The 27,213-nt window shown below is 35.7% G+C and overlaps 1 protein-coding gene across 1 annotated transcript in view; it reads left to right on the top strand.

The window, feature by feature from the left end:
• PHF14 (PHD finger protein 14) overlaps positions 1–26,303 on the top strand; it is a gene marked incomplete at its 3' end in the record, with an annotated part of 165,348 nt that extends 139,045 nt beyond the window's left edge. Inside the window, exon 18 of the mRNA XM_080340474.1 lies at positions 26,229–26,303. Within this exon, the coding sequence (XP_080196600.1) occupies positions 26,229–26,303 (75 nt within the window). The remainder of the gene's footprint in view (positions 1–26,228) is intronic.
• Between the last annotated feature and the right edge of the window lie 910 nt (positions 26,304–27,213).

The raw sequence follows: 27,213 nt of genomic DNA, 5'->3' as shown, positions 1-27,213 counted from the left end.
AAAAGTGAATTAATAATGAACAGAGAAAAGAACATAATACCTTTGACTACTGAAGTGATTCCTCTGTAAAATAAACTGGGAAATACCATAAGCATGCAAATGCTCTGAAGTCAGGAATTCATATTTTCTGTCTAATCTCTTCACATGACTGTTTTATGTAATCTTCTTAATAACAAAACATAAAGGTCGCAAGATGGCTGGAAAGCGCTGTCATGTGGTTCTGCTTTTGGAGTCAAAATTTATTCATGTATATTTAAGCTGTAAATGGCCTTATGGAATGAGGGCTTCTCTTAGAAGAATGTTATTAATTTAAAAAATGAATTAGGTCTGTTTAAAATTTCCACAAATCCAAGACATTTTTCTTTATTTAACCTTTTCACAGTCTCTGCCCTTCTTTAAAGTACATTCAGTCCTATATCATCTGTTACTCAGGAACGTATTTAATACATGACTTGGCATCATTTGCATTATACAAGAAGATTAACTTTACAAGCTCTGCTATTAATCTGAGTAGCTCTACATATTGACCTATGAAAGAACATAATTAAGTTAGCTTAATTAAGTTAATTAATTGTTACACTCTGATGAACTTACTATTCAGAGGAAATTAAAGGCAAATAGAAAATGGCATTCATCGGTTTGAAATCATATTTTAAAGTATTTTACAAAGATACATTATATTTAGAAGTTGAAAATATCTATTGTGTAATAACCAAAGCAGAGGCAATTAAAAATGTCAAAAGCTGAGAATTCCTGCAGTATTCTCTCTTATTGCCTGACATTCAGCGATATTTCTAAAAGCAATAGAAAAGCATGCTAGAAATTTAGAAAATAACTGTTGTGGGTTTTTTTTTTTTTCCAGTGCCCAAATAATTGAATTCAGAGACGGACACCACTGTCTACACAGAGACTACAGAGAATAGCACACTATCAAAGTTAGATAAGTGTTATAATCTGTTATGACACTCTTCTTTGTGGGAGAGGAAAAGGGGAAGGTTTGAAAGCACAGGGCACCAGGCAGTACCCTGTCTAAAACATGTACTTGCATGTCAGCATAAGAAGGTCTTTCTTGGGCAGTGATGGAGGAGAAAGGAGAAACAGTTCTGGAATTTCCTTCGTCAGCTGCATTTCTTTGTCAGGAGTGCCTGCAGGTCCGCTGCAGGAAAACATTCAGGGTTACAGCACAGATCCTGGGCATGGACAGACACTCCCCCTGACTCCAGCATCTGGGGAGTGTTCATCAACCTTGATACGCACTGATTTGTACCCTGGAAATCATCAATTCCAAGTAGTCATAATTAATACAAAGTAGGAGAAAAATGACCAAACATGCAAAAAACATGGCACAATAAATGCTGCCAAATGAGGAGCTTATAAATCTGTGAGATTCATTGATTTTACTATGGCTTTAGTTTGAAATTTGTGTGAACAATTACTAGTTCTCTACTATATTTTTTTCTTTTTCCCCAGGAATATAGATTTTTCTGGATGGCATCTGTAGCAATTTTAGGATTTTGTGGTGTCTTTCAGTTGTAAAAATGAAACATATTTAAAATGGGTAGGATCAGAAGAAACAATTAAATTACAGCTAGAGGAACAGAGTGGAAAATGGAATGACCAATTAGAATTAAGCAAGCTTTAGGTAGGAAAAGAGCAGCAAGTTGTACAAATTGAAGGCTGTTTCCCACTTGCTGTATATTTTGATAGCTGTACTGAGGTCAGTGGACTTCTGTGTACTATCTGGTCAGCTATGACCAGCTATGACTGGATTGTTGTGGGGTATTCATGGCGTGGTACGTTATCGTGTAAGCTACTGTTGTAATTTGTTGTATGGCATGTGTGATACACAATGGAAATTCTTTCTTAGAGGGAAGTAAACCTAACTCCTTTCTTCAATACATTAGGTACACACTCTTAGTGTTCTTTTCTCTTTCTTTTCTGAGGGACTGCTTGTCTTCTCTCTTATTTGTAGTATTTGAATGAAAAATTAAGCAAATATATTCTGTGGTCATTGCATGCAGTGTAAATATTGGACTTCACATTGCACAATGTGAACAAAGCAATGATCCTTTTTCTAGGTGGTATATAATGTCAGAAAATTTCCATTTTATTTTAATATGACAGGTTGAAAATATCATCAGAACCCTTTTAAGTTATTGTTGTCTAGATTTCGAATAATGAAGCTTGAGCAGAGTTGAAAATTTCAATGTCATCTTTGAGGTAGTGAAGGTAAGCAGAGGTCAGTCAGTAGTCATTAATAACGTAGGTTATATAGATTTTTTCCTACCCAGTTGTTTCAGGGTTATCGCTGAACTGCAGTGCAATCCCAATAGTGTTGCAATGCTGCTTCATCAAAGTATTGTTTCTGTAAAGTTCTCTCACTGTTAAGCAGAATATTTAGACATAGAAGTGTTCATATTACCTAACTATTCTAGCATGGTAGGATCAGTGATGTGTTATATATTAGAACAGCTTTTTTTTTTGCTGTTAATGTAATAGTCGTATGTACATTAATCTACCCTAAATGACATTAAATTAAAAATAAATTTGTGTTAACACCATGTATAAATTTTCTGAAGACTGTGAAGTAGACTAACATACACCATTATCCTTCATAGCACTCACTGACCTGCTAAATCCTTCTTAACTGAACAGTTTTTCTATAATTAATTCATTGGTTTTTAGTAGTGGCTAATCAGATATCTTAATCTCCCAAAGCCCCTAGATTACCTGGGATACGTACAAGTACATATTCTGTGCTCTAGTTATGGGCTTTGTTTTATTTAGAAACTGTGAAAATGTCACTGAAAATACAGTTAAATTCAGAGAGACTTGGACTATGATGAGGAGTAGTATCTTTGGCTAAGTTGGTTATCCATTATCCAGTCCTGATGTGTTTTATTCTGGTAAGATTGTTGTTTAAATTGGTTGAAATCAGCAGAGGAAATTTGCACACTCCTTGTATCCTCTCACAAGGGACTGCTTTCATATTATTCTGTATTCTCCATGTACACAAAAGAGGTGGAGAAATGCCTACTGCATAGCTTATCTGGCTAACATCATTTGTCTAAACCTCCGTAGATTGTGCCAGCGTTCACTGTGAAGATGCTTCCACAGGGCTTTTCAGGGCATCCACGTTAGGCTTTAACCTAGGGGAATGTATTTCACTGCTGGCTAAGACGGAGTTCTGGAGATGCTCTGCAGAGCAAGTCCTCAGTCAGTTTGCACCAGTCCAGGCCCAAGCTGCTGCTGAAAGGGCAATCTGCTCCCACAGGCAGCCTCCTGGTCTTGGTGGACCTGAAGATGACTGAGCTGGGTGGGTGGGCTGATCTGGCCAACCATGGGCCACGGCGGATGGAAGGAGTCAGTGAGTGCTATGAAGGATAATGGTGTATGTTAGTCTACTTCACGGTCTTCAGAAAGCGTAGCTGTGGACCACAACTTCTCTCTTCAGTGGCAGCCTGCAGTTCAGGGGTCCAGGACTGACAGTGAGACTACATTGCAATTTCGGTGCTCTAGAAAAATTAAATGAAAATGACCTTCAAAATACCCATTAGTGTTTCTGTCTTTAGTGTATTGGCCAGTTCTTCTGTATCTATCCATTCAAAAGGAGCACTTTTTCCTCATTTTACACTCCACTCAGTTTACTCCACAAGAGTAGGCTTGTCATATTTGGGTTGTTCAGGAGATTGACTAAAATTAAGACCTACTGCTTAATGTTGAAACTAACAAAAATCTTGTTCCTCTTTCTGCAAATTAGGATCAATTACTACTTGTAAAATTTTCAGACAGGTGATTAGTCACACAAAATTTAGGCAGGTGTGCATTCCAACAACTGGTGTTGGAATGCACACAAAGTGGTATGCGTGTGCTTATATACTTGTGACTTTTTTTTTTTTTAATCTTTATTGAATAAATTTTTCAGACTATTAGTGCACAGAGGTGTATCCACACCTTACTTGTTGGAAAACCATCACTGTTGGTTTGGATTCAACAAAGTACAGGGAAATGTGCTCAAATCTAGGACTCTAACATGAGCATCCTCTCTCCAAAAACAGAGAAAATTTAAGTAGTAGGTTCTAATTTGGGATAGATTTACAACTGAAATTCAAAATTGCCTTAAAGCAGTGCAATTGAATGACAATAGAATTGTTCCCTGTATGTTTTCCAAACCTTTGATTGCACTTGACTCCAGTTTTCTCCAGATTTTCAGTAGACTTTTTGCATGTAAGCACTCACTATAAGTAAATTCAGTTAATCCAATGCTGGTCACACAGGTTGGGTATTATGAATATAAATATCCATAGTTAGGAGAATAAAGACAGGCCTTTAGAAAATAGCTTCTTAGAGAAGTGTGGAAAATTAAACACAAAGTCAAGAATAAGGGCATATTTATTTTAATGTAGCTCTGAATCTGGGAGGTATACTCAGAATGGAAGATGATATGAAAAAGTAGGAAGCGCAAAGAAAGAGTACACAAATAAAGGAGCAGATAATTTTTTCTGTGTTTTAGATGCTTTTATTCTCATTTTCTGACAGTATTATTTATATAGTTAGCTCTGGGAAAAAGATCTCAGTCAGCATTTAAAAATGGAGTCACTCAGAATATAATTTGGGTGTGTGCATGCTGTGCAAAATTTTCCATGTTTGTTTCTGCAAAATGTTGCTTGTTTTAACAGCCTCTTTATAGATTCAAGGGTGATATTTGAAATGAAGATAGAGGCAGAAATGATGCAGTGTCATTCAGAGCCTGTAGCTAATCCAAAATTCACCATTGTTCATATTTTAGCCTGATTAGCAGCAGAGTAAAAATAACCTGATTTTGAAGTCATGTTGTAACTTGAGAAAGCTTTCAGTGGCTGCAGGGGCACCTAGTTATACAAAAAGAGGAAGCACATAAAAACATAGGAAATAACAAACCCAACCCCAGTTCCTGTAAGAAAGATCAAGTAGAGGAAACTTCTTTCTTTGCTGCAAGTGTGACACCCTGCCAAATGTCTCCATGTGCCGTGGGGTGAAATACATTTTATCCCTCCATCCTGTCTTCAAAATCTCATGTAGAAACATTTAGAAAAAACTTAAAAATAAACTTTTATTTGAATTATTTTATCTGAGATTGAAAGGTGGAAGAATTTGTAGTGTGTTCTTTAATATCATACTACTATTTTTGAAGTCTTAAGTTTTCTGAATTCCTCCTATGATATTAAGCATATCAGGTGAAATGTCTTTATTTCAAAGGTTACTGTATTTAGTAATAACATTTAATTTAGGAAACTAATAGGATAAATTTGACTTGTTCTTGCCTTCATCTTGCAATCTTCCCAATGGCCTGTGGCCATTGAAGGCAATAAGAAACCGGGTTAGATAAACATCTGATGTTACCTAGTGCATCTCGTTGATTCTTTATGCCAAAATTTAACCTGCTAGTGTCTGGGTGGAGTGCTGAAACCAAGAAATAGTGTCAAAAATTAAAACTTCTCAGATGCAATATTGCATATGTGGTGTGGTGTCTTTTTTTTTTTTTTTTTTTCTAAATTTATGTTTATATTTCACTGTTTAATATGAATGCAGCATGTTTAAAAGATGGCTTAGCCAATTTTTCCAGGGTATTAGAACTTCAGAACCTCCCAATTTTTATTTACTGAATTAATGCTACTTTATTTTAATTTAAATAAATATGCATTTTAATTTGGATTTAATAAGCAAAGGGTCTTTATGTTGCAGTTTGTGAAGCTCCCATAACACAAATTAGCAAATAATTCTGTTCGATTATATATTATACTTTTCTCATGGCAATCTTACTCCAAGAGCTTGTAGTTTTGAGTGTTTATTTTTAACTCTGTAACTGGTATTTTGAGTGTTTATTTTTAACTCTGTAACTGGTATTATGAATACATTCCAGTTTTGCGTTCAGGGCTATATGGTTAAAAGCAATGAATCAGAAAATATCCTTACCTCAAAAAGGTTGCATTTCTAGTGTAAAACCAGATGTTGTGGATAATTCTTTTCTTAATAAATCAAGTTGTATTAGTTCTGTTTATTGCATTTTGGCTAAGGTTTGTACTTAATAAGAAGAGTTTGGGTTTTTTTTAAAAAAAGAAAGATTGATAAGACATAATATTGTTTCAAATATTTGGACATTTCACTGTTGGTTTTGGATTTTTTTTCCCCTACAGAATGCATTAGTCAGCAGTTTATAATATCCTCTACTTCTCTGCATAATATAGAAACTTTAGTTAGTAACAGAAAAAAGATTAAAGATAGTGAACAGTTCACTTAATGGAACAAATAGATTCCTAGTCTTATTAATTGGTAAACTTAAACTAGAGAAGTGTTGCACATGTAAACTGGGAAAATGGAAGTCTGTTTGCATAAATATTTTTCCACTGTTAAAGCACATCATTAACAGACTTTATCAAACCAGACCAAGGGTCTGTATCAAGTAGCTTCATCATGCATGTAGACATGAAGTGAATGTCATCAGAAATCACTGGGTTTAAATACTTATCAGCTCAATGTGATAAAATGACTGCATTTTTATTTACACAATAACCTCAAATCCTCATATTAAAAGTGGCAAATTTTTTTGCCCTTTACTGTTCTAAGTGTGACACATGTAACAATTATTCATCATTCCATAATGGATCATTTTTATCAGAGTCCTATGTCTCTTCTGTATATATAGAATAAATATTTATGTTTTCTCATTTTTCTGAACTAGAAGATAGTGATAGAATAGGTTTGAAGTGTCAACTATAATTCATTGCCTGCAAAGAAATGCTTTATACTGATACAGTGTGAAAGGAAAAGAATATCTAAATCATTTCAGCAGCGAGCTTATAACCAAGATAATATCAGCATTTTCCTTCTTGAAAATATATCTGCCATAAATTAAAGGAGGTCTTCAGTATTTTATTAAAATGTTTCTGACAAGTTTAACCCCATCTTCAACAGGAATGTATGTATGAATATGAAAACCCTTTTTTAAAAAAAAGGGAAGGTCAAGTGAAAGTTAAAACAAGCTTGCAGTAAACTTGGTAATAATTCTGCAAATATTTTCTTTATAACACAATATCAAATTATGATGCTTATTTAGTATCAGTCTCAAGGTACACATTTTGTTGTTAGAGAAACTCTTTGCTATTTTGTGCAATAGTAATATAGTTTGCAAAATACCCACAAAATACTGATATATTTGAATGAAGTCTTAAATTAGTTAAAATAGCCTTAGCAGTAAATGTAATAGGAGAGAGGTGCATAACACAGTATATAATTGTAATTAAATATGCATATATATAGCAAAGTAATTGGGACAGTAACAATATAATTAGAATTCAAAACATATTTGTAACTAAGCATTTAATACACAAATACTATGGTTTGGTATCTTAACACATTTTGATCTGTGCTTCCAGTTTCTTTAACAAGAAAATGCAGGAAACCCTGCACTCGTTTTGCAGAATTCATAGCTGTCCCTTTATTATTTTTAAAACCGTTTGGTTTGCAGTACTTTGAAGGGTCATATGCCACCTTTCTCTAACAAGAAATGGACCTGCTTCCCAGTCAAGGGCAAGTGGTTGAGTTTCACACTTTCTTTGCAAGGGCTCCTTCCCCCCACAACACTGCAGCAGCTGCAGCAGCAGCACCTCCCGCCTTTGCAGCCACTTGCTCCCTAATTCCAGCTGCAGCTGGAGAGCGTGACTCTTCTGAGGTGCTCTCCCAGGCACTGGCTCAGAAGAGACGTTTCTTTTCTGAAGCCGGTTCCATCCACAAAAGACCCAAAGCATCCGTCACAGTCTGGAACAGCTTTCTGCAAATAAGTAGAAAGCTGAAATGAAGTCTTAGTGTTTTGATGTATATGAGAATTTTAATTTGAACTCCCAGTATTTTTTCCTGCAATAAAATTAGCTTTTGTCACTCATTAACAGTAGTAGATTTTGTATTTATATAATTAATAGATATTTAATAGGAAACTTATGAAAATATAATTTTATGGGGTATACCAAACATTTCAGTTTAGAACTGCTCCCTAGAAACTTGATAACTCTTTTATTTACAAAATCAGACATTAAAAGACAATGTGAGGATAAATCCTTCCTTTCTATAACAAAAACACAGAAGCAGTCCTTCATTTTGGAAGCAATTAGTATGTTGGGAAAGTCATTATTGTAAAACTATGCATTTGTCCCTGCTAGTGACATGAATAAGCTAAGTGATCTTATGGTGTTCGCTGTTGTCAAATTGCATTAGCTTCTTAGGCATGATAAGAATGTCATTAATGCGAAACAAAAATTAATTACTGTGATAAGGCAATAAAACTTTTTTATAACTGCATGATCAGTAGCTTGAAAGAAACTTGCAATTTCAATTTTAATTCCCTCTGTAAGCATTTCCAGTTCCTACAGACCCTGAATCTTTACCTTTTGTGTTTACAGACAGAGTGCAATTTACTCTTGGATGGGCACTCTGTAGTAGCACAGTGTTAAGGGTAACTCTATTTACTTGCAATCTGTCCTTGCCATAATGTTTTTAGCATATGTATTAGGGAATTGTTGCACTATCCCATCCTAAAAACAATGTGAAGATAGGGGTGATAAGTTATGTTCTGGGCATTCCTTCTCCTGTCTACCAAGTGCATCTTGTGTAAGCAAACTGTCTAACTTTCAGAGAGCTCAAATGCAGGACAGATGAATTTGAGTCATGGTTGTTGAAATTACCAATGGTTCTCTATCAAAGCACATAGTAATGAATTGATTAGATCTGTTCACATTTCATTCAGGTTTTTAGACATATTTTTCAAGATTATGCTCTTTATGTATTCTGAATTTTGGTTAGTCACCTCAAGAGGCCTTGAAATAACACAGTACTTCAAACATAGACATTTGTGTCTATAAATTCTGCATGTGTGATTTACAAGGAGCATAATACTGGAAAGAGTGACATTTTCTGGACAGCAGACAGCCGTTTATATTTGGTCTTGTCCTGCAGATTCACTGGGTCGTCTTTACCTTATGAAGAATGTCAGTAACTTAATAGTAATAAAGGCAGGAAATAATTTGAATTGTTCCATTTTGCACTGACTGCTCCAAGTAAGATCGTAAATTTCTTTTTTTTTTAGGTTAAAACTTTTCTTTAGATGTTGTTCTACTCAAAATGAAGACATTTGAGCAGGCATACTGACTGCTACTTCTTTCATACTTTTCAAACATAACGTGATGCTTCTGAGGCAAGCAAACTGCAGGATCTTATAGTCTGGTAGACTTCTATTGACTGGTGGTGACCTCTGAATTTCAGCATCAGAATTCACATCTTCCCAATGCTCACTGAGGAGGTTGCTCCACATCTTCCAGCACCAAAAAACTTTATTCAGGAAGCCTACCGTTGGTCACAAGTAAACTCATATTGCTCTTTTCCTAATAGCGTTCCAGCTAGCTGTGAAAGTACGTGGCTTCGAAATTTCAGCAAGTCAGCCTATCTTGTGTTTGGAAGTGGTATTTCAGAGGAGACAGTCGTAATATCCCTAGGGCTTTCTGAAGTGCTGATTTCTTAGACCACATTTGTTTGAGTGTGCCTCTCAGAGAGTATGGAAAAAAAGTATTGACTGCTGAGTATCTACTGCTTGATTTTGCAGGCCTTAATAAATCACTGCTTATTAAACGTTAATGTAGAAAGCAGGAGAATGATGCACAAGCCTGGCTATTGAGATTTGCATTTCGTTTGTCTGGACAGGCATGACATTTTTTTGTCAATTTACTCTTCTTATCCTTTCTTACTATGGGTTATGGAATCATATGCCCTGAGAAAACTAAATGCAATTATGCATTTAACATTTTTGGATTAGTGGGGAATATGCATCTGGCATGATGAAAGCAGGATAGTGTCGTCTATAAAAGTTAGAAAAATTATCTCAATTACTATAAATATGATCACAACATGCTGCATTCCTCAGAAAATCTGTAACACTTGAGACAAAGGCTGCTCTAATCACTGTTAGAATCTAAATATTTTTTTTCAGAGTGATGAAACATTCATGTAATAGGAGTTGTAAAATATTAAAAAGTTTGGCTTATGAAAGTGATGACAGAAATCTATCACTAAGTCCAAAATGATTCAGGGGCAACAGCTGGTATAGCAGTTTACCATCAAAAAGACCAATACAATGCAACTTGAATTCTCCACTCCAACCCATCCCAAACCCACTTAAATTTTTCAGTTTTTGACAATTCCTTTTGCATGAAAAGACTGGAAGATTAGTTTTCCAGGTACAGAAGAAAATTAAATAAAATACTGGAACAAGTAATGACTGGATGCTGCTAAGCTAGGATTATTGATTTAGTCATGGACTAATTCTCTTCCCTAAGGAGAAATAAGAACTGAAGTCTGGCTAGTGCTGTTATTGGCTGTGGAATAGACAGGTGGACTGTCATTTAAAACAAACAAACAAACAAAAAGATGAACACGTAGTTGGATAATTAATTTCTGTGTTATATTTTTTCATCTGAAAATCTTTAATTTTTAAGACTCCCAGTCATTCCTGATGAGATGGATAAAGTATGTTGCTCAACAGAATAAACCTGAGGTTAAATATTGCTTCATCTATTCCCTATTATAAAGCAGGACTCCTGGCTTAAAAGGTCTTTATGACAGATGAGTGAGTTGAAAATTACATTTATCAGTGAAATATTCAGTGCCTATGTCAAACAGCACAAAATGGACACCATAGGTGGTGTTTTTCTGGTTGGAACATATTGCCACAGTCCACAAATGTGTTTCTAACTTTTTAGAGAGAGAAACTGGCACCTTTTTCCGTTTTTCTTCTTGGATTCCCATAAATGTCAAATTAGAGGGAAAAAATGTAATTCAGAATTAAAAAAAAAAAAAAACAAAACAAAACTGCAAAACACACCCAGATATTTTATTTCTAGGAAAATCTCAATTCCTGTACCTGGTACACATCTATAAGTAGTAAGCTGTTATTTCTACCTTATCCTTGTGACAAAACAAGATGTTCTCTTAAGGAAGTAGACAGAGAACAGCAAAACTGAAAGAAGAGCTTGTGTCTAAAGGAAAGGATACCAAAACGATCTTAAGTGTTATCCTAAGGATCTTCAGGAAATTTCCTGGTTAAAAAAGATGAGAAATGTAGTGTGAAAGGTTGAAGAAACCAAGCCTATAGATGGTGAAACATCCACTAAAGAGTGAAGTTCTACACATGTTGAGAAGGCAGCTAAAGGAAATAGTTTGTGTGAGGAAGGTAATATGTTCTTTTCACCTGCTTTTGTCTCAAGCTATCAGCTCAAAAACAAACAACCAAATGGGCATGGAGAAATTTTCCTTTTATTCTTTATATCAATGGCTAAGACCTTGAAAATGAAAAAATATATTTGGGACTTTATCCAAGGAATAGCAGAGCGCTGTGTTGCATTTAATGAAATTATTCAGACAAAATAAATATCTTAGCTCTCACCTCAGTCACTCAGAAAAACAACAGGAAAAAGAGGATCACAGATACAGCCTGTGTTTTTACATAGGACAGGAATGGAAATCCTTTTCATCAAGCAAGAATACTAGCTTATTGCTGAGAGCCAGTGCAGGCAAAGTGCAGTTCAAATCTCCTTGGAAAGAATGCTGACGGGCAATGTATTTTTCATTTTCGTGGGTCTTCTGCCTCTTCCTGCACACTTTTGTGCTTCTACCAGTTTAACTTTGAAATACCCTGTATAAACAAAATCCTTATATCTTGTCAGAAATTGTAGAAATTATTAAGGAACAATTTGCCTTTCTGTGGAGAAGTGTGCAAAACTGTCAAGCTTGGCTATGCAAAAGAAACTACATTAAGAAAATGTTTTCTTCACAAAGGGTAGAAAATATCGTTTCCTTTTTGCCAGCAGTAGCCAGTTGAGAACTTAGTATGGATCCCCAGGCTACAGAATTAACTTGAGTTACCTGCCCTTGGCTTGTATTTGATATGTTTTCCCACTGTGAAGGGAAGTGGGAGACCTACAGTTGGGTTCTGGAGGTCATCAGAGTGAGCTGCCAGTGAGCTCTGGCTCCTGACGCCCTTGCACTGTGCTTTCTGCAGATTCTGAGATATAGGACTGTAATCCATTGGTTTATTGAAATCTGCTTTTAATTTGAGTAGGCACTGTTTTCTTTCTCCTGCTTCTGCTCAAGGCATGAATTAAAGAGAGAGACCTCTATGAATAGATAGTAGTTTGGCTAGGATAAAAAGGGTTGTGGCACCAAGTATTGTGATAGGAAACTCTGATTGTATGCTTTCAACATATTAAGTTGTTGAATTTTTGGCTTTGGTTTTAATAGCTGAGTCTCACTGTGTCTGACATCACATCCACAAGCAATGAGCAGCAATGTTGTGTTGCCTTTGATTTATCAATAGACCCAAAGCTTCTGCAAGGGAGACACAGTGATGCTGGTTTTCTGGCCATTTTTGCCAGGACACATAGATATCAAGCTGTCGGTATCCACAACTGTCTGTCATTTTCCGGATGTTGTCTGACCTGTCATCTGTGGTTAATAAGTCCAAGAAAGAAATAGCAACAGCAGCAGTGTTCATTGACTAGGAAATTATTGTTTTCCATGGCAGTAAAATATGAATAAGCATTTTCTGAATAGGCTGCTGTCTGCTGTGGGATGGGTGTTCAAGGTACATATCAGTGCTTAGGCCTATAGCAAAGAGGAAGATAAGACCTGCTAATGGGGACGGTCTTGCTGAATAAGGTAGCTTATACACTTATGGGCTGCACCAGCAAAGTACCTTATGCCATAATAACCTACAAATCCCAGCTACTAAAGTTGGGATAAGGCTTACAATCAATTATTGTGGCTTTCCTTTACTTTTTGGCAGACTAAGCCTCTTACCTGCCTTGTTGAGTCATATTTTGATGTGTCAGAATTATATCCAGTAATAGCCAATGCTGAATGCTGGTTTGTATGAAACTATCTGTGGGTTAAATTTCTCAGTTAATAAGGAGCTGACTGTGTGGGACTGGATTACCACCTGGATTACATGTCTAATGCAGTTTATTTCCAAGTCTTCCAGTATTTTCTCTACACTTTAGTCTATATTAAGGTGGAAATTGGATTAAAAGGGCAAAGCGTGAAGTCATTTGCGGAAGCAAACAGAGTGTTAGTGCCAAATTTTGTATAAAAGGATGCTGCTGAAAGGACTGCAAGTGTCTCTTCTAATCCACAGAGAATCCCTCTGCCTCTGATTTTAAGGACTTCATTTCCAAATACAATACACAGGGGGTGCATAAAACCCTGTTAAACAGTTCATTTTGTGTATTCATCTCTTGTTTGTTTATGGTATTAAAAATGTTGTTTTCAGCCCGGAACAATCCCATTCATGCAAAAATCACTTTGTAAATGTAAATACTGTATTAGTGACAGCTCTGTTTAGAGAAAGTCTCTTAACCTGTTAGGCAGTACCAATAGGTGTCCTCCTGTAATTAAAGTTTTATATATGTGAAAGAAAATTCTGCCTTTTATTTTTCCACATGAAATAAAGATTTTAAAGAGGAAAAAAAGATTATATGTAGAGGCAACCCTCACTATACATGAACGTGGTGTTGCTAAGGCAGGTGAATTATTGCTGTTCTCGAAGTGTTTGATTTCAAAGCATCTTTCCAATTAAATAATTTCCTGATGAAAAACAAGTTTATATGAAGTAGAACCATTTTTCATATGCTTTATAGCTTGCCACATATTATACCTTATCGTGTGTCATAAAATTCCTGCTATTAACAGTTGTTTACTTTTTCCAGAGACAAAAAATGTGCATCAGAATTTAGAACTAGACAGTTTCTTGCTATAACTGCACTCATTTTGTGTATTTTTTGCTGGTTTCAGAAAGAACAGGTGATGTTCTGAACTAGAAAAGTTAATGCTTTTAAAACCTTCTGTGCTTTCTGAAAGTAATAACAATGACAGCATTTAGCACTTATATGTCTTTTCATGCGTAGAACTCCATCCCGACATTGAAAGTATTGTTATTCACATTTTACAGATAAGTTCTTTAATGTAGCAGTAAGTCCAATTTCCACGCCCTCCAGACTGAATATGTATTATAGCACGGGGACAAACGTCAGATATTTTAGTTGAGAAATTCCTCATCTGAGTCTCAGACCTTGCTTTACTATGGACTTACTATGCATTAACTTTGTCCTGGTTTCTGTTAGTGACCCTCCTCTAGATTAAAAATCCCACTACATGCCACTCCTCCATTTCTTCCTCTCCTCCAATGACATTTTCCAGCTCACTATACAGAAGTTTTCTCAGCTTTTTCCACACACCATGCTTCATACGGGGAGTTCTCACCTTGACCTCAATTCCATTACCCCCCCAAAAGCAGACCTCTACAGTCTGACTCCTCAGGACTCAGTACTGTTTCGATAAAATATCTGCAATAACTGTCTGATTTTTAATGTCTGTCCTGTACAGTCAGTATTTTTGATTTATAAAGAAATGTAGAGTATTTATACATGAAATAGTTTTATACACATTTTGATGATAATCAATTTTTAATCATTCTTCATTTATTAACCCTACTTGGCACAAAAATGTGATTGAGATACATGCCCAGCATGCTGACCCTCTTGGCTTTTATGATGTTTTAATTCTTGTCCTTCTTTCATTTTTTTCATAACTGATTTTAGACTCTTCAAGATAAGATCAGACTCTCCATATGTATTTGTACAGGAAGTGGCATGATATAGCTTGACAAAAGTTTTGATAATTAATATTATAGTTAAATATTATATCAATATATAACCATTTATCAAATTGAACAGCAAAATCTTGAAAGGAGCTAGAAGCCTTTCTGTATCCAGGTCTTAAAAGGCATCAATTGGGGAGGTTTGAATGGACAGGAGAAGCAACAGCTAGCAATATTTTTCAGATTTTCCTTTATTTTGACCTTACGCCCTGAAAGGTTTGCTTGAATTTAAATGGATTGAAAATACTTCAGTCCACTTGAAGACGGTATGTGCAGAAGGAAAAAATCCAGCAAATAAAACCAGACAAATAGATTATAACGAAGTTAAATGAATGAATATATAAGCATGTGATAGGCATTGTTAGTTAACACTGGGAGTTAGAGCAGCTGTAGTATGAGAGCAGCGAGCAGCAACTACCGAACGTCTCTGCGGGGCATCACCAACCCTGCGTAAGGTTTGGGACACAAACTCTTTGAAGGCAGCTGACTGGCAGCACTAGGATTTCAGGAAAAAATAGCCATCTGAAAATAGCCTCAACTTCCTCTTAAATACCCATAATTTAAATGCCGTGCTTGATCTGGGGGCTGTTTAAATTCAGTATTCGATTCCAGAGAAGCCTTTTTCTACAGTATATTTCATACATAACCCCACTAAATAGTACTGTTTAGTTCAGTGATCCGATGAGTTGAGTGTAATGATGCATGCATATGTGTTTGCAAGTTGTGGCCCTTAATCGTTGTGAAGAGTATTATGTCTTGGAAGCACTGTGATATAACGAAATGGGAGACAAAAAAATCTTCTGAGTGAGTAGTCTTCTGAGGAATGGAGTTTAGCGAGCTTCAAAAGGAGTTTCGATAAATGATATTAAGTGGCTTCAGTATTTTAAGGAAAAAATAGATAAATAATGATTTATAATGTGAGCTCTGTAATGAGCTCTTCTGCCATAAATATGCAAAACACTAATTAGTTATAGCCAATTTTCCCTAGCTTTGGGAATCTTTTAGAATATAGCTTTTCAGTAATTGAATCACATCAAAGTATTTTTTTTCTCCCGATCTTCTAACAAAGTTATGTGTGATTTGTTGGAGGGTAGGGAGAGATGGAAAGCAAGCTGTTGACAAACCTTAGGATGGCTTTGATGTAGTACAGTGAAACAGTAACTTCTGGATTTATCAGAAAGAAATGCACCACAAACCTGTAAGGAACCCTGGCTGTGGTGACTACCTGCACTGAGGTGAGGTTCGTCAATTAATTTGATTCTAAATTTCTGAAAGGCAGCTTATATGTATCTTTTTTTAGTATATAAATATTGTTAGAGAAGAAATTTTGGGAAAGTATCAGTGTGTGTTTGGAGGCAGATGCTGCTTTTACAGGGCAGATTTTTGCAAAGTTCATTTTGATGATAGTGTTACTTTAAATGGTTGGACATTGTAATATTTCCAGTTGAAAGAGTTTCATCAGATTCTGACTTCAAAAAAATTATAGTGAAGCAAAATCGCTATCATGACAAATTACTAAAACATCCCTCAGTATACCCACTGAATTAAATAACATTTGGCTATAGAACCTCACTTGGAAATGCAAAGACAAGTGGGGATTGAAAATAATTCATTCTAATGTTAAACCTAATACATTCATCTTTTTAGTTTTGAAGCTGATCAGCTTGAAACTAATGAAACCTTGGTATATTAAATTTTACAATTTTGACTCAGAATTGACTATGTGTTTGTTACCAATACAACCTTGATGTTTCAAATACAGCTGAATTGATCTACTGTATGAAATGGAACAGTTCAGGCATTGTTACAAGATCAGAACAGTAAATTCTACCTTCAAACACAAAAATAAATTAAAAATATGAACCCAAATGAATCTGCAAGCTTTCCTTTGCCATCAAACCAACTGAAGTTTAGCTTCTAAAGCCATAGATTTCTTGTCTTGTTTTATATCAGGTCCATAGCCAAATGTTTTGGTTATATTGTTGAATTAAAAGTATGTTTATATAACTTGTAAAGGAATGATTTTGACTTCTGGATAGGTCCGCGGTGGTAGTGTTGATTTAGATTAAATGAATGATAACATCTGGGAAGGCCTTCCATGAGGTATTGTACCTCCGTTGCTAGTGTGTAGATGTTGATCTGGTCCTAGCCTAGAATGCTCTTTTGGGGATTTTTTTTAATGCATGTTGAAATCATTGAAACATCTGTCTACTTACAGTTGTTTGGTTCTGAATTTAAATGTCAGTGTACATTTGTGGGGACCTACTGAAAGGAAGGAACTTTTTTATTTTTTTATTTTTTTTTTAAAGCCAAAGTGTCTTCCATCTCTGATTTCTTCAGCAGCAGCACAGGTTCTATTTGCTGTCATAGCCTGTCCTCCATCTACTTTTACAGCTTTGTCCATTTCTATGAATTTTGTCTGCAACTTCATGCACTGTAACTAAATATAGGCATTCAATATTACCACAGATGTAAAGCCATATTTACAGCATTTAGCTATATCACTTTTTGGAAAACAAATGACTAAAATAAAGGCCTTTGCTATGGTGTTCAGACTCTTATGTCATCACATTAATGCCATTGAAAGATCCATCTTTTATGCCTTGAGCCTCAATGGAATTTCATGGCTGTACTCAGGTGTAATGTTCTGATGAAATGTAAAAGAAAGCGGAAAAAAAAAGCTTTCTGAATTGTTAGCTGTCACATTATACCAATATTTTCATGAATTCCCAAGTTATCAAATTTATAATACTGCAGTAAACCTTTTCTCATTAAATGTGCATTTTCTTTTGTCATAAGGAAAGAAAAAACTTTGGTTATGCTTTTTACAGTAATTTAATTAAGCATTTCCTTTAAGTTCATTTCAGTATCTATCATGGCTCACTAAAGTTGGAATTCAGTACAGAATGGTAGATTAATTGCCTTTTGTCTTAGATGAAATAAGAATCCTAAATATGCAGAGTCATGAAATGTAATTGTGTTCCTCAATTGCTTATTCAATGCTTTGGAAACGTGAATCAAGAAATATTGAAGAAGAGGGCCAAAGGTTGTTAAATGTAGCGACTAACACAGATTTTGAACTTTACTTAATGAACCGAGTGTTTATTACTATGAAATAAATGCACCATTTAGAGAATTATGGTGGAAATGTAAAACATTAAAACTCTAATTAATTTTGGTCAGAAGCATGCAACGCACTCATTTTTCCTAAAACATTTCCTAGATTTTCTCTTATTGAGATAAATTCATTCCTTTCATGTGGTAGTGCTATCTTTTTTTGTTAAAAATGTGTGCTTCAGTGATGTTTAGAGTGATGTCTTTCATCTGCCGACGACTATAAGCAGCACTTCTTGATTGTACCTTACAGAAGCATTTTTATATAGCTCAGTTGTGCCTACTTTTCTATTTGATGTTGTTAATCATTTTGGATACAATGTTCAGACCTCTTCATAAAAGGCTATCTATAGCTAAACTTATTTGTGAAAACAGTTAAAATATGAAAAAAAATCTTCAGCCATCATTTAATAACTACCAATATACATATATAGCCTAACAATTGGGCAGTTAAAAGTAGCCAGTTGTTTTATTTGCGTGTATGGTTTTTTGTTTGTTTCGTTGGTTTGGTTTTAATTAAACAGTACTTAGGAATCAGATTGTTTAAAGGAGGCATTAATTCCTTATTGTTGGTCTGAGCGCCTTTTCTCGTAGCTATTTTAAGAAGAAGCCATTTATTTCCTTGTATCAAGAATACAAACGTGAAGTTTTGCTGCTTAGAAATTAGTAAATATGTAGTGTAAATAAGGTGGGAGTATAACCATGAATCTTTGATATAGTCTTGATTTTATTACAATATGCATTTCTAGGCTATGCAATATTATTCTGTAGTAGTATTATGAGTATAAATAAAGTGAAACTTCCCATTTTAATTTATAATTCATAAAAATAATGATTACATTTTCACGTAAGTAGAAAATGCTGTTGTGGTTTCCATATATATATATATACACACATATATATATATATATACACACATATATGTATATATATGTAAATGTTTATATATGCACAGAGGTAAGTATTATAATTAAGTATCTTAATCAGGACAGTGTCAGACTTGAAGGCTTAACCCAAGTGTGCAGTCTCAGACCAGTGTGGAGTTAAGGAGGCCGGTCCTCTACAGATTTATTAGATCCCATTAAAGTTGCTTTTCATCTCTTTCTTAGTTGATATTTCAACGTTGTGATATCTAAGCATTTATAGATACAGTCTAAAGTTTATAAACCTAAAACTTAAGCACTCAAATTGTTAAAAAGGAAACATTTTCCTCTACTTTCTTCAAGGAGATTCAGCTGAATTTGTAAAACAATGGTTGGGTTTCAAGCACCACCTGCCCTGAAGAGCATCCCAACTGTAGTGGCAGTCAGCCAAAAGGGCCACTCAGTGGAATGGTTGCCTCCTAAAAACGAGAGAAACAGATGGAGGATTAGAAATCTGGCATGATATTCCACTTCTGTACTAAGCGTTAAATGAAATTTGACTGTAAGGGCTCTTGCGATGGTACATTTATCTGTATAATCAGAATTAGAAACCAGGAAATAGAAAATACAGAACACTGACAAACATTTCAAAAAGACTTAAAGTTCCTCTATGAGTGCAAGTTGAAGGAAAGAACTTGTGATAAACATGCAGCTGCTTGTTACTTCTTAAGAGGAGCTTTAGTGTAAAACTGTAGCAGTTCTCCTGGCCTTGCATTGCCACCTAGAGCACGGTGCCACGTACTGCATCGCTGGAGAAAACCTCCAACAGTTAAACGTTGCTCTTTTTAGTGAACAAAATGGGGCGGAGGGCTGCTTCCAGTTAATTGGTGTCATGTTTACTTACATTATAATGGTTAGTTCATTCATTTTTTAATGTACCAGCTCAGCAGATATTTTTGTTGAAGGAATTTGGTGACCTTTGACAGTAAGAACTAATGGAGATGCGCATTAAAAGGTACGGCTGTCAGCCTGCCAGTGGTCCCGGAGGGGGCATTTTCTTGATGGCTGCTTCAGAATACTTCATGAAGCAAATGTCAAACTTGTCAAGGCTGTCACTATGAAAATGATCCATGTAGCAAGGGTCTCCTTTTCTTGGGAAACAAACAGCTGCCTTATCAGCGCAGAGCTGTGCTGACAGAAAACTGTCATCTATCGCAAGAAATTTATATTTGCTTCTAATATCCATTGGTAAAGAACTGTTCCAATAGTACTCTCTATTTTTGCACCTCTCTTCATTATAAAGGTTGTCAGTGATACATTTGAAGAAGATAGCATAGGCTTTGGAAGAAAAATAACTTTTACATTTTAGTGTGAGATGCTTACCTTTTGCCGATGGAACAGAGACTGACTGAATTCCCCATTTTCAGCCCTGAAACTCCTTTTGCTCCAAATTTGGACAGTGAAATTGGAAAACTAGACTTTAACATACAAAAAGTAAAGTTCTTGTAGTTTCCAAAGTACTTTGTCCTGATACATTTTTGAAGACTGTTAAAAGTATTTTTACCTACTTTCTACTGGTATGTTGCTAGCTAGAATCTTTGAGGCAGGAGATGAAATACCAGCTATACACCCTCACTGGAGCTTAGTAGATTGGTCATATTACAGCTCTTTTGGGTTAAGATACGATGAAAATTGAAAGTATGATATCAGGATTTGGTGTTACATGTTTTTCAGGTGGTATTTCTACACTATGTGATAGTGTAGAGATCTCGTCATTCCTCATTATAGTAGAATATTTACGTGTTTCTCATTATTCTGCTGTTTATTTACATCATACTGTCATATATGGCTCTTTATTAAGTTTAGAATAGGGGGTAGAATTTGCCAAGGACACAATGGAAAGTTTATTTTGTTAAGTATACCTTTGTAATGCAACTTGAGAAATTGCAGGTGTGGTGTAATGCAGAAATCTATGAACTGACGCATTTTCTAGCACAGCTGTGATCTGTCCTACATACAGAGTAGTGTCAGATTCCCTGCAGAGTTAAGAATTGTCTAATTCACTGTCATCTTCCAGTTTCATATCATTAACTAATGGAATAAAAAGAAATTCTCCTCATTTTGAATGAAATTGTTTGGAGAGGGAAAAAAGAGAAAGGGACACCTATTTCTAGGCCTTTTCTTTTTTTAATGCCAGAATTTGTCTACAGGGGTATATTCTGGAATAATTATTACAAAATTAACTTTCCACACGGGACCTGTTATTCTCTGCTTGGAATGCCATTTGTAGTTGACCTTAAACATGCTTTCAAAGGGAATGAAGTTATATGACAGTCTCTCTCAACTGTCAGATCAAAATTTCAGAAGTAGGATCTTAAAAGTCAGCTTCTTACCTTTAGTTTTTGGCACTTAGACGTCTACATATCAAAATATTCCTATTAACTTCAGCAAAGTAATTGAATGCTCAATACTTTATTAATAATTCACAGCACTTATTTAGGTGACAGATTATAGGGTCTCAGTTTTAAATTCTTGGCCCTGTTCTGTTACTTGATCCATAAATGCACATCTACCAAGTGTAGACCCAGTAGTTCGAAGGAAAAGATATCCGTAGGACACTTGAAGGCATCTGTAGATCATACAGTGGACCATTTAATCCAATATCTGGTTTCCATCAGGGAAAAGAGGGATACCTGAGGAAAGGATGTAGCAAAAAAGATGATGTGGAAAGTCCATCAATATCATCAGGATGCTGATGAAATGTCCAGTAATCAGTTGCTCAAGCAGCTTCTGAGCTGATATTTCAATTCAAGATCAGGGGTTTAACAGCACTTTATAAAGCCCTTTGTCCTTTTTCTTATCACTGTTGATTTTGTATTATAAATATGAAAGAGTGACAATTTCAGAGCAGTAAACATCATTCATTTCAATATGAAAATAATCTTTGGCCTGTTAAATGCATGTTTTCAGTATGAGTAGTAATACAGTCCTGAGGGATTCACTTCCCTTTGCTCCTCTTAGAAGATCTGTGCTCAGGCATCTTTTAGAGGAGTATTCAAAACTCGCTGTATAATATTCAAGGCTATAGTTGTCTGTAGTCAGAAAAGATATGGAGAGAAGTTTGATTTCTGACATCTGCTAACAAAAGCTACTTTGATCATTGAACATTTAAACATCGAAATGACTGTTCTATCTTTCAGAAATTTTAGGTCAGAAAGCACTAGACAGTAGTGTCATAGGGAGCTGAGAGCAAAATAAATAATAACACAAAATAGAGATGCGAGGCATTAATATAAATAGTGTGAACTGAATTTCTTTGAAACAAACTGGAATTCAGTATTTCATCTGCCATGTAGCCACTGGTAATAACAACGTTACACACTGCCATCATGGACTGGTTTTTAACAGATAACATAAAAAGAAAAGGTTTTCCTTTGCTATCCATCAGAATTAAAAGCATTATAATGATGATAATGATAGGTGGTAATTAGTAAAACAAATATATTAAATGTGTTTAATCTGCAGTCTGTTTGGCATAATTTCTTGATAATTAGGCTATATAGGCTATTTAGCTGAAAATTCAAACATTATTAATGACATTAGAAGCTCTAACCAATTCAGTATTCTGTGTGCAATCATTGGGGTGCCTCTTGGGCTATTTTAAAAAAAAAAAAAAAAAATCATATAAATTTTGCAATGTCAGCAAACTGGAATAATCATGAGCCTTCTCATCTTGGAGTATAATTAATGTGTGCTCTAAATTGCCAGTTCAAATCTTTCCCAAGTATACTGGCAGTGATATTGCACTTCATATAGTATATAGGAGTTAACGTCTCAAAATTTTCTGCTAATTTTTAGTCATTAGTAAGTTTGCCATTCTCAGGCCACTGCTGTCACTTCTTTTTCTGGCAGAAAGCTGCATGAGTGCCAGAACTGGTGGTTCATATTTTCCAGTGTCCCCATCAATCATTTCTGCCATCTCTTTCGTTCTAGCACTGTTGTTCATGTAGTAGCACACAGGTCTGGGAACTGATCTGGCTGAAGACATATCTGACAAAGTAAAAGTTTTATCCCCTTGATAATTCATACTATGAGAAAGACGAATCATCATTACTCTTAGTTTTGCACAGTAGTCACCCATGTTCACAGATACTAAACTCAAATTTCTGTTTCAGTATGTCAGTTTCTGTTCTTGGAAATAGGGATAGGGTAGAAGCGCCTCTACAAAATTAAGATATGTTACATGGAGCATGTTTTAATACAATACTATTCAGAAATATACCCCAGGTTCCAGTATCGGTTGGGAAATTACATATTAGAGAGCAGTGTAGGGGAAAGGGACCTGGGGATCCTGGTGGGCAACAGGATGACCATGAGCCAGCACTGTGCCCTTGTGGCCAGGAAGGCCAATGGCATCCTGGGATGTATTAGAAGTGGGGTGGTTAGTAGATCAAGAGAGGTCCTCCTTCCCCTCTACTCTGCCCTGGTGAGACCCCATCTGGAATATTGTGTCCAGTTCTGGGCCCCTCAGTTCAAGAAGGACAAGGAACTGCTGGAGAGGGTCCAGCGTAGGGCAACCAAGATGATTAAGGGAGTGGAGCACCTCCCTTATGAGGAAAGGCTGAGGGAGCTGGGTCTCTTTAGTTTGGAGAAGAGAAGACTGAGGGGTGACCTTATTAATGTTTATAAATATATAAAGGGTGAGTGCCATGAGGATGGAGCCAGGCTCTTCTCGTTGGCAAACAATGATAGGACAAGGGGCAATGGGATCAAGCTGGAACACAAGAGGTTCCACTTAAATTTGAGAAAAAACTTCTTCTCAGTAAGGGTGACAGAGCACTGGAACAGGCTGCCCAGGGAGGTTGTGGAGTCTCCTTCTCTGGAGACATTCAAGACCCACCTGGACATGTTCCTGTGCAACCTCACTTAGGCGTTCCTGCTCCAGCAGGGGGATTGGACTAGATGATCTTTTGAGGTCCCTTCCAATCCAGAACATACTGTCATACTGTGATACTGTGAATATATCAATATCAAGATATGCATAACATATCAAAATAGCAAAAAGAGACCCGAATTACGTGTGTGGGGGAACCTGCCCACATAAATAAAATCATGCTCTGCTGGTAGATTTTACTTGTTCAAATATGTTTTACCTGGTTGAAGCAACAGCAGATGAACAAAGGAAAGAGCTTGGCACTGCAATGCTTCCCTCTTGTGGGTACTGACAAAGAGCAGATCCTGGACTTGCCATAGCCACTCAGCCATCAAGTTTACACAATGCCAGAAGATTTTGTTACAAAACCTCTTTCATTGAATAAAACCTTTTTGTCCACAAAAAATACTCAGAAAGCAGATGTTCAGTATTTAGCCTAATATCCCTTCACCCTCATATAGTGCTCAGTGAAGGTACAACCACATCTTTTTCTTGTAGCATCTGAAATTTCAGGATGCTCACTCTGTTAGAAGAGGGAGCCCTAAGCAGTATGTCAAGTGTGCTGGGGAAAGAATGATTGGGTAGGGTTTATATTCCCTGTATGAGGGAACACACCTCAAGATGTTGGAATAATGGCAGGTTGTGTGTGAAGAAGGTGGATTAGTTGGCATTGAGGTCAGTAGGGATACAACTTCTGTAGTTAAGGGCTTTCAGGAACATGCAGATTTGCTGTTCTTTTATTAAGAAATCCTTCATGAAAGGACCTGGCAATTTTTCTATAGCAGCCAAAAGCTTCTGTGAGTGGTTTTTTTTATTCAAAGATATTCTTGTCACCTGTAAGCCGTACACCAAGCTTAGTTACATGCTGCTCCGTTGTTGTTTTTCATTCTGCCTTGCCTTTATTTTCTTCAGAAGCTTGACCTTTCTATGTGTACTATACGTTACACTCTGTTGAATATATGCTACAGTTGTAATTTCAATGAGTCAACAATCTTTGGTTTCACACACATGCACAGACATGTTTCCTCACCGTAACTAAAAGAAACACAGGGCTCACTACATGTGAAGAGATGACATTCCAGAAAGATAAGAAAAAAATGCATTTAGCCTTTGGTGGTCAGTCATGTAAATATATCTCAGTGCTTAGCCTATCCCCAGAAGAGGGAGGATTTAGAAGCAGAATGGTTTGGAGTTTATGTTTCTTTAATAGAACAACTAGCTTTTCAATTTTATTTTACTGTTGTGTAACATAATACAAGACCACATTTTTTAAAATGAGATTTTCCATTGCTGTTCTATTTTGTGCTGCCCACATGATCTTCCTGTGTATTTTGTAGCTCTAAATCTTTATTATAGTTATCCTTACAAAACACTCCTTGGTGGTGAAAGGAGGACTAAGAAACAAAAGTTAAAGTTATTTTCATAGAAAAATAAAGGTGCTGTTTTAAAGCATGAAACTGCACTCTGGTTTCCTGGGTCCCACCTAATGTCCCTAACATTTCCTTTCTCTCAAGTGTTACCCTGTGATGTGTTACAGCAGCCAGGACATTTCTTCGCTCCCAAATGTCTATTCATTTGCTCTCCTTTCTGTTTTGGGAACAAGGAAGATTCTCTGTATATTGAATTGGAATGCAGGCAGGAAAACTGGCTGTACTTTGAATGTGTGATAAGGACTGTACATGATGTGATGGGTTGCAAGTTACCTTATAAAATAGTTTTCTCAGTCTTCTGTAGTTTATAGTTTGGAGGTCACAATTTTGTACTGGACACAAAATAGCATCCATTCCTATGGAAAAGGGCATTATGATGTCGCTTCATTTTTCCAGTGAGATCCAGAGGAACCTGTAGTGAATTATGAGCCCAACTCTTGGAGCTGAAGCTGTAGAATATTGTAAGCATGCTGCTGCCTGACATGCTCGTGTTTCCTATTTTAGACCTGACTGATCTTCAGATAACATATGGTGGTACAAGTAATTGGAAAATTGGCAGACCTGTCAAGAAAATATGCTAGATGGGACAAAAATATGATGCTGCAGCACATAAAGTGTCTCTGGAGTTGAATTTATTGTCTTTTATCAAATGGTGAAGTAAACGTATCTGGTCTCAAAAAAATGAAACATTTTTCAATGGCAGATGCTTTTCAAAAGTAATTTTTAGAACAATGATGAAAGTTCTTGCATTTGAAAGTAATTTAGTGGAAACCTCTGGTCAAGAACAAAGGAAAGGTGTGCAATGCTGTCTGCTGCAGACGTTTTAATATCCCATCATCCGTGTATGGTTTTGTAATTTCTTCATGTAACCATCCAGTAAATGGGTCAGTGAAATATTTACTCATCAAATTATTCTTCTACTACAAATGTAGGTGATTAGACTAATATAAAATTTTATTGTTATTATGATTTTTTTTCAATTCTTAAGCAAAATCAAATGCTAGAATTAATGACATTTTTTGCTTATTTTTATGCTTATTGGTCAGGCAAAAGATGACAGAAGTCTGTACAGAATTCTATAACGATGCATAAATAGGAAAAGTGTACTTCTTCAATAAGTTGATGAATACTCAGGTTTTTGTTTTCTTTTACAGGAAGATGAAAATGAAGCTGAGGTAGAAAATCCATCTCAGGAGCTGAATTTGGAACAGAAAAAATCAAAAAAATAGTAGATTGCTGTCTTGTTTGAAATATTTGCAAGTTGTGTAACAGTGATTATAGTTTCTCATTGTAAAATTAACAAAAAAGTTCTCAATAAAGTCATTGAAAATTAAATTCATGCTGCCCTGGGGAATTAATTAAGTAGCTCCTGGTGTTATTCTTGATTGCATTAAAAGCTGAATTATCAGAACTGAGCACCATACCAATAAAATTCTAAAAGCTTTTTGAACAGGGTATAGAAAACTATTCATCACTAATACCATTTGCTAAGCAAACAGGTCAATTCTTTTTTTACTCTACAAAGCAGTGTTATCCCTAAAGGATAGTTATAACTCAGACATATTTTGGTATTTCTGAGCAAGAGCTTTGATTCTTAAATGTTAGAAAAGTGTATTCTACTAAATGAGTTCTGAAATTTCTTCTGATCAGTGGTTAAAGTAAATGTTGCCAAGGACTGGGTGGAGGTAAGAATTTTTTGGTGTGCACAATATGTTTTCGTAAGTAATTAGTTTTACATGTTTGTATCTCATGTGATTTTTTAATTGGCTTCATGTTGCATTATCATTTTCTTCCATGTAAAACTTTTCCACCTTCATGTGATGATTTAATGGATGTCAAGCTTTTGTCTTGGTTAGGCCATCCTTCACAGGTCAAATTCCTTCATACTAGTCTTTCTATTCTAACAGAATAAGATAACTTCTTGCTGTGTCATTAGACCTGTAAGTGAGTAGTGAAAATCTAAAATAAAAAACCCTTCTTCCTGTACTCATCATTTTGGTTTCTGATTTACTTCTGCTTTTTAGCCTGTTGAGGTCAGTAAATGGGAAGGTTAGTACCAGAAACTCAGATATAAGTTTATAGCCTGATAGTTTCACAGGTTGCAAGAAGCCAAAAATCTTACTGATTCTGTTTTAAGAT

The sequence above is a fragment of the Nesoenas mayeri genome (genome assembly GCF_963082525.1).
Source record: "Nesoenas mayeri genome assembly, chromosome: 2".
Taxonomy (NCBI): Eukaryota; Metazoa; Chordata; class Aves; order Columbiformes; family Columbidae; genus Nesoenas; species Nesoenas mayeri.
The sequence above is the reverse complement of the archived record's forward strand: the minus strand, read 5'-3'. Positions and strand labels throughout refer to the sequence as shown.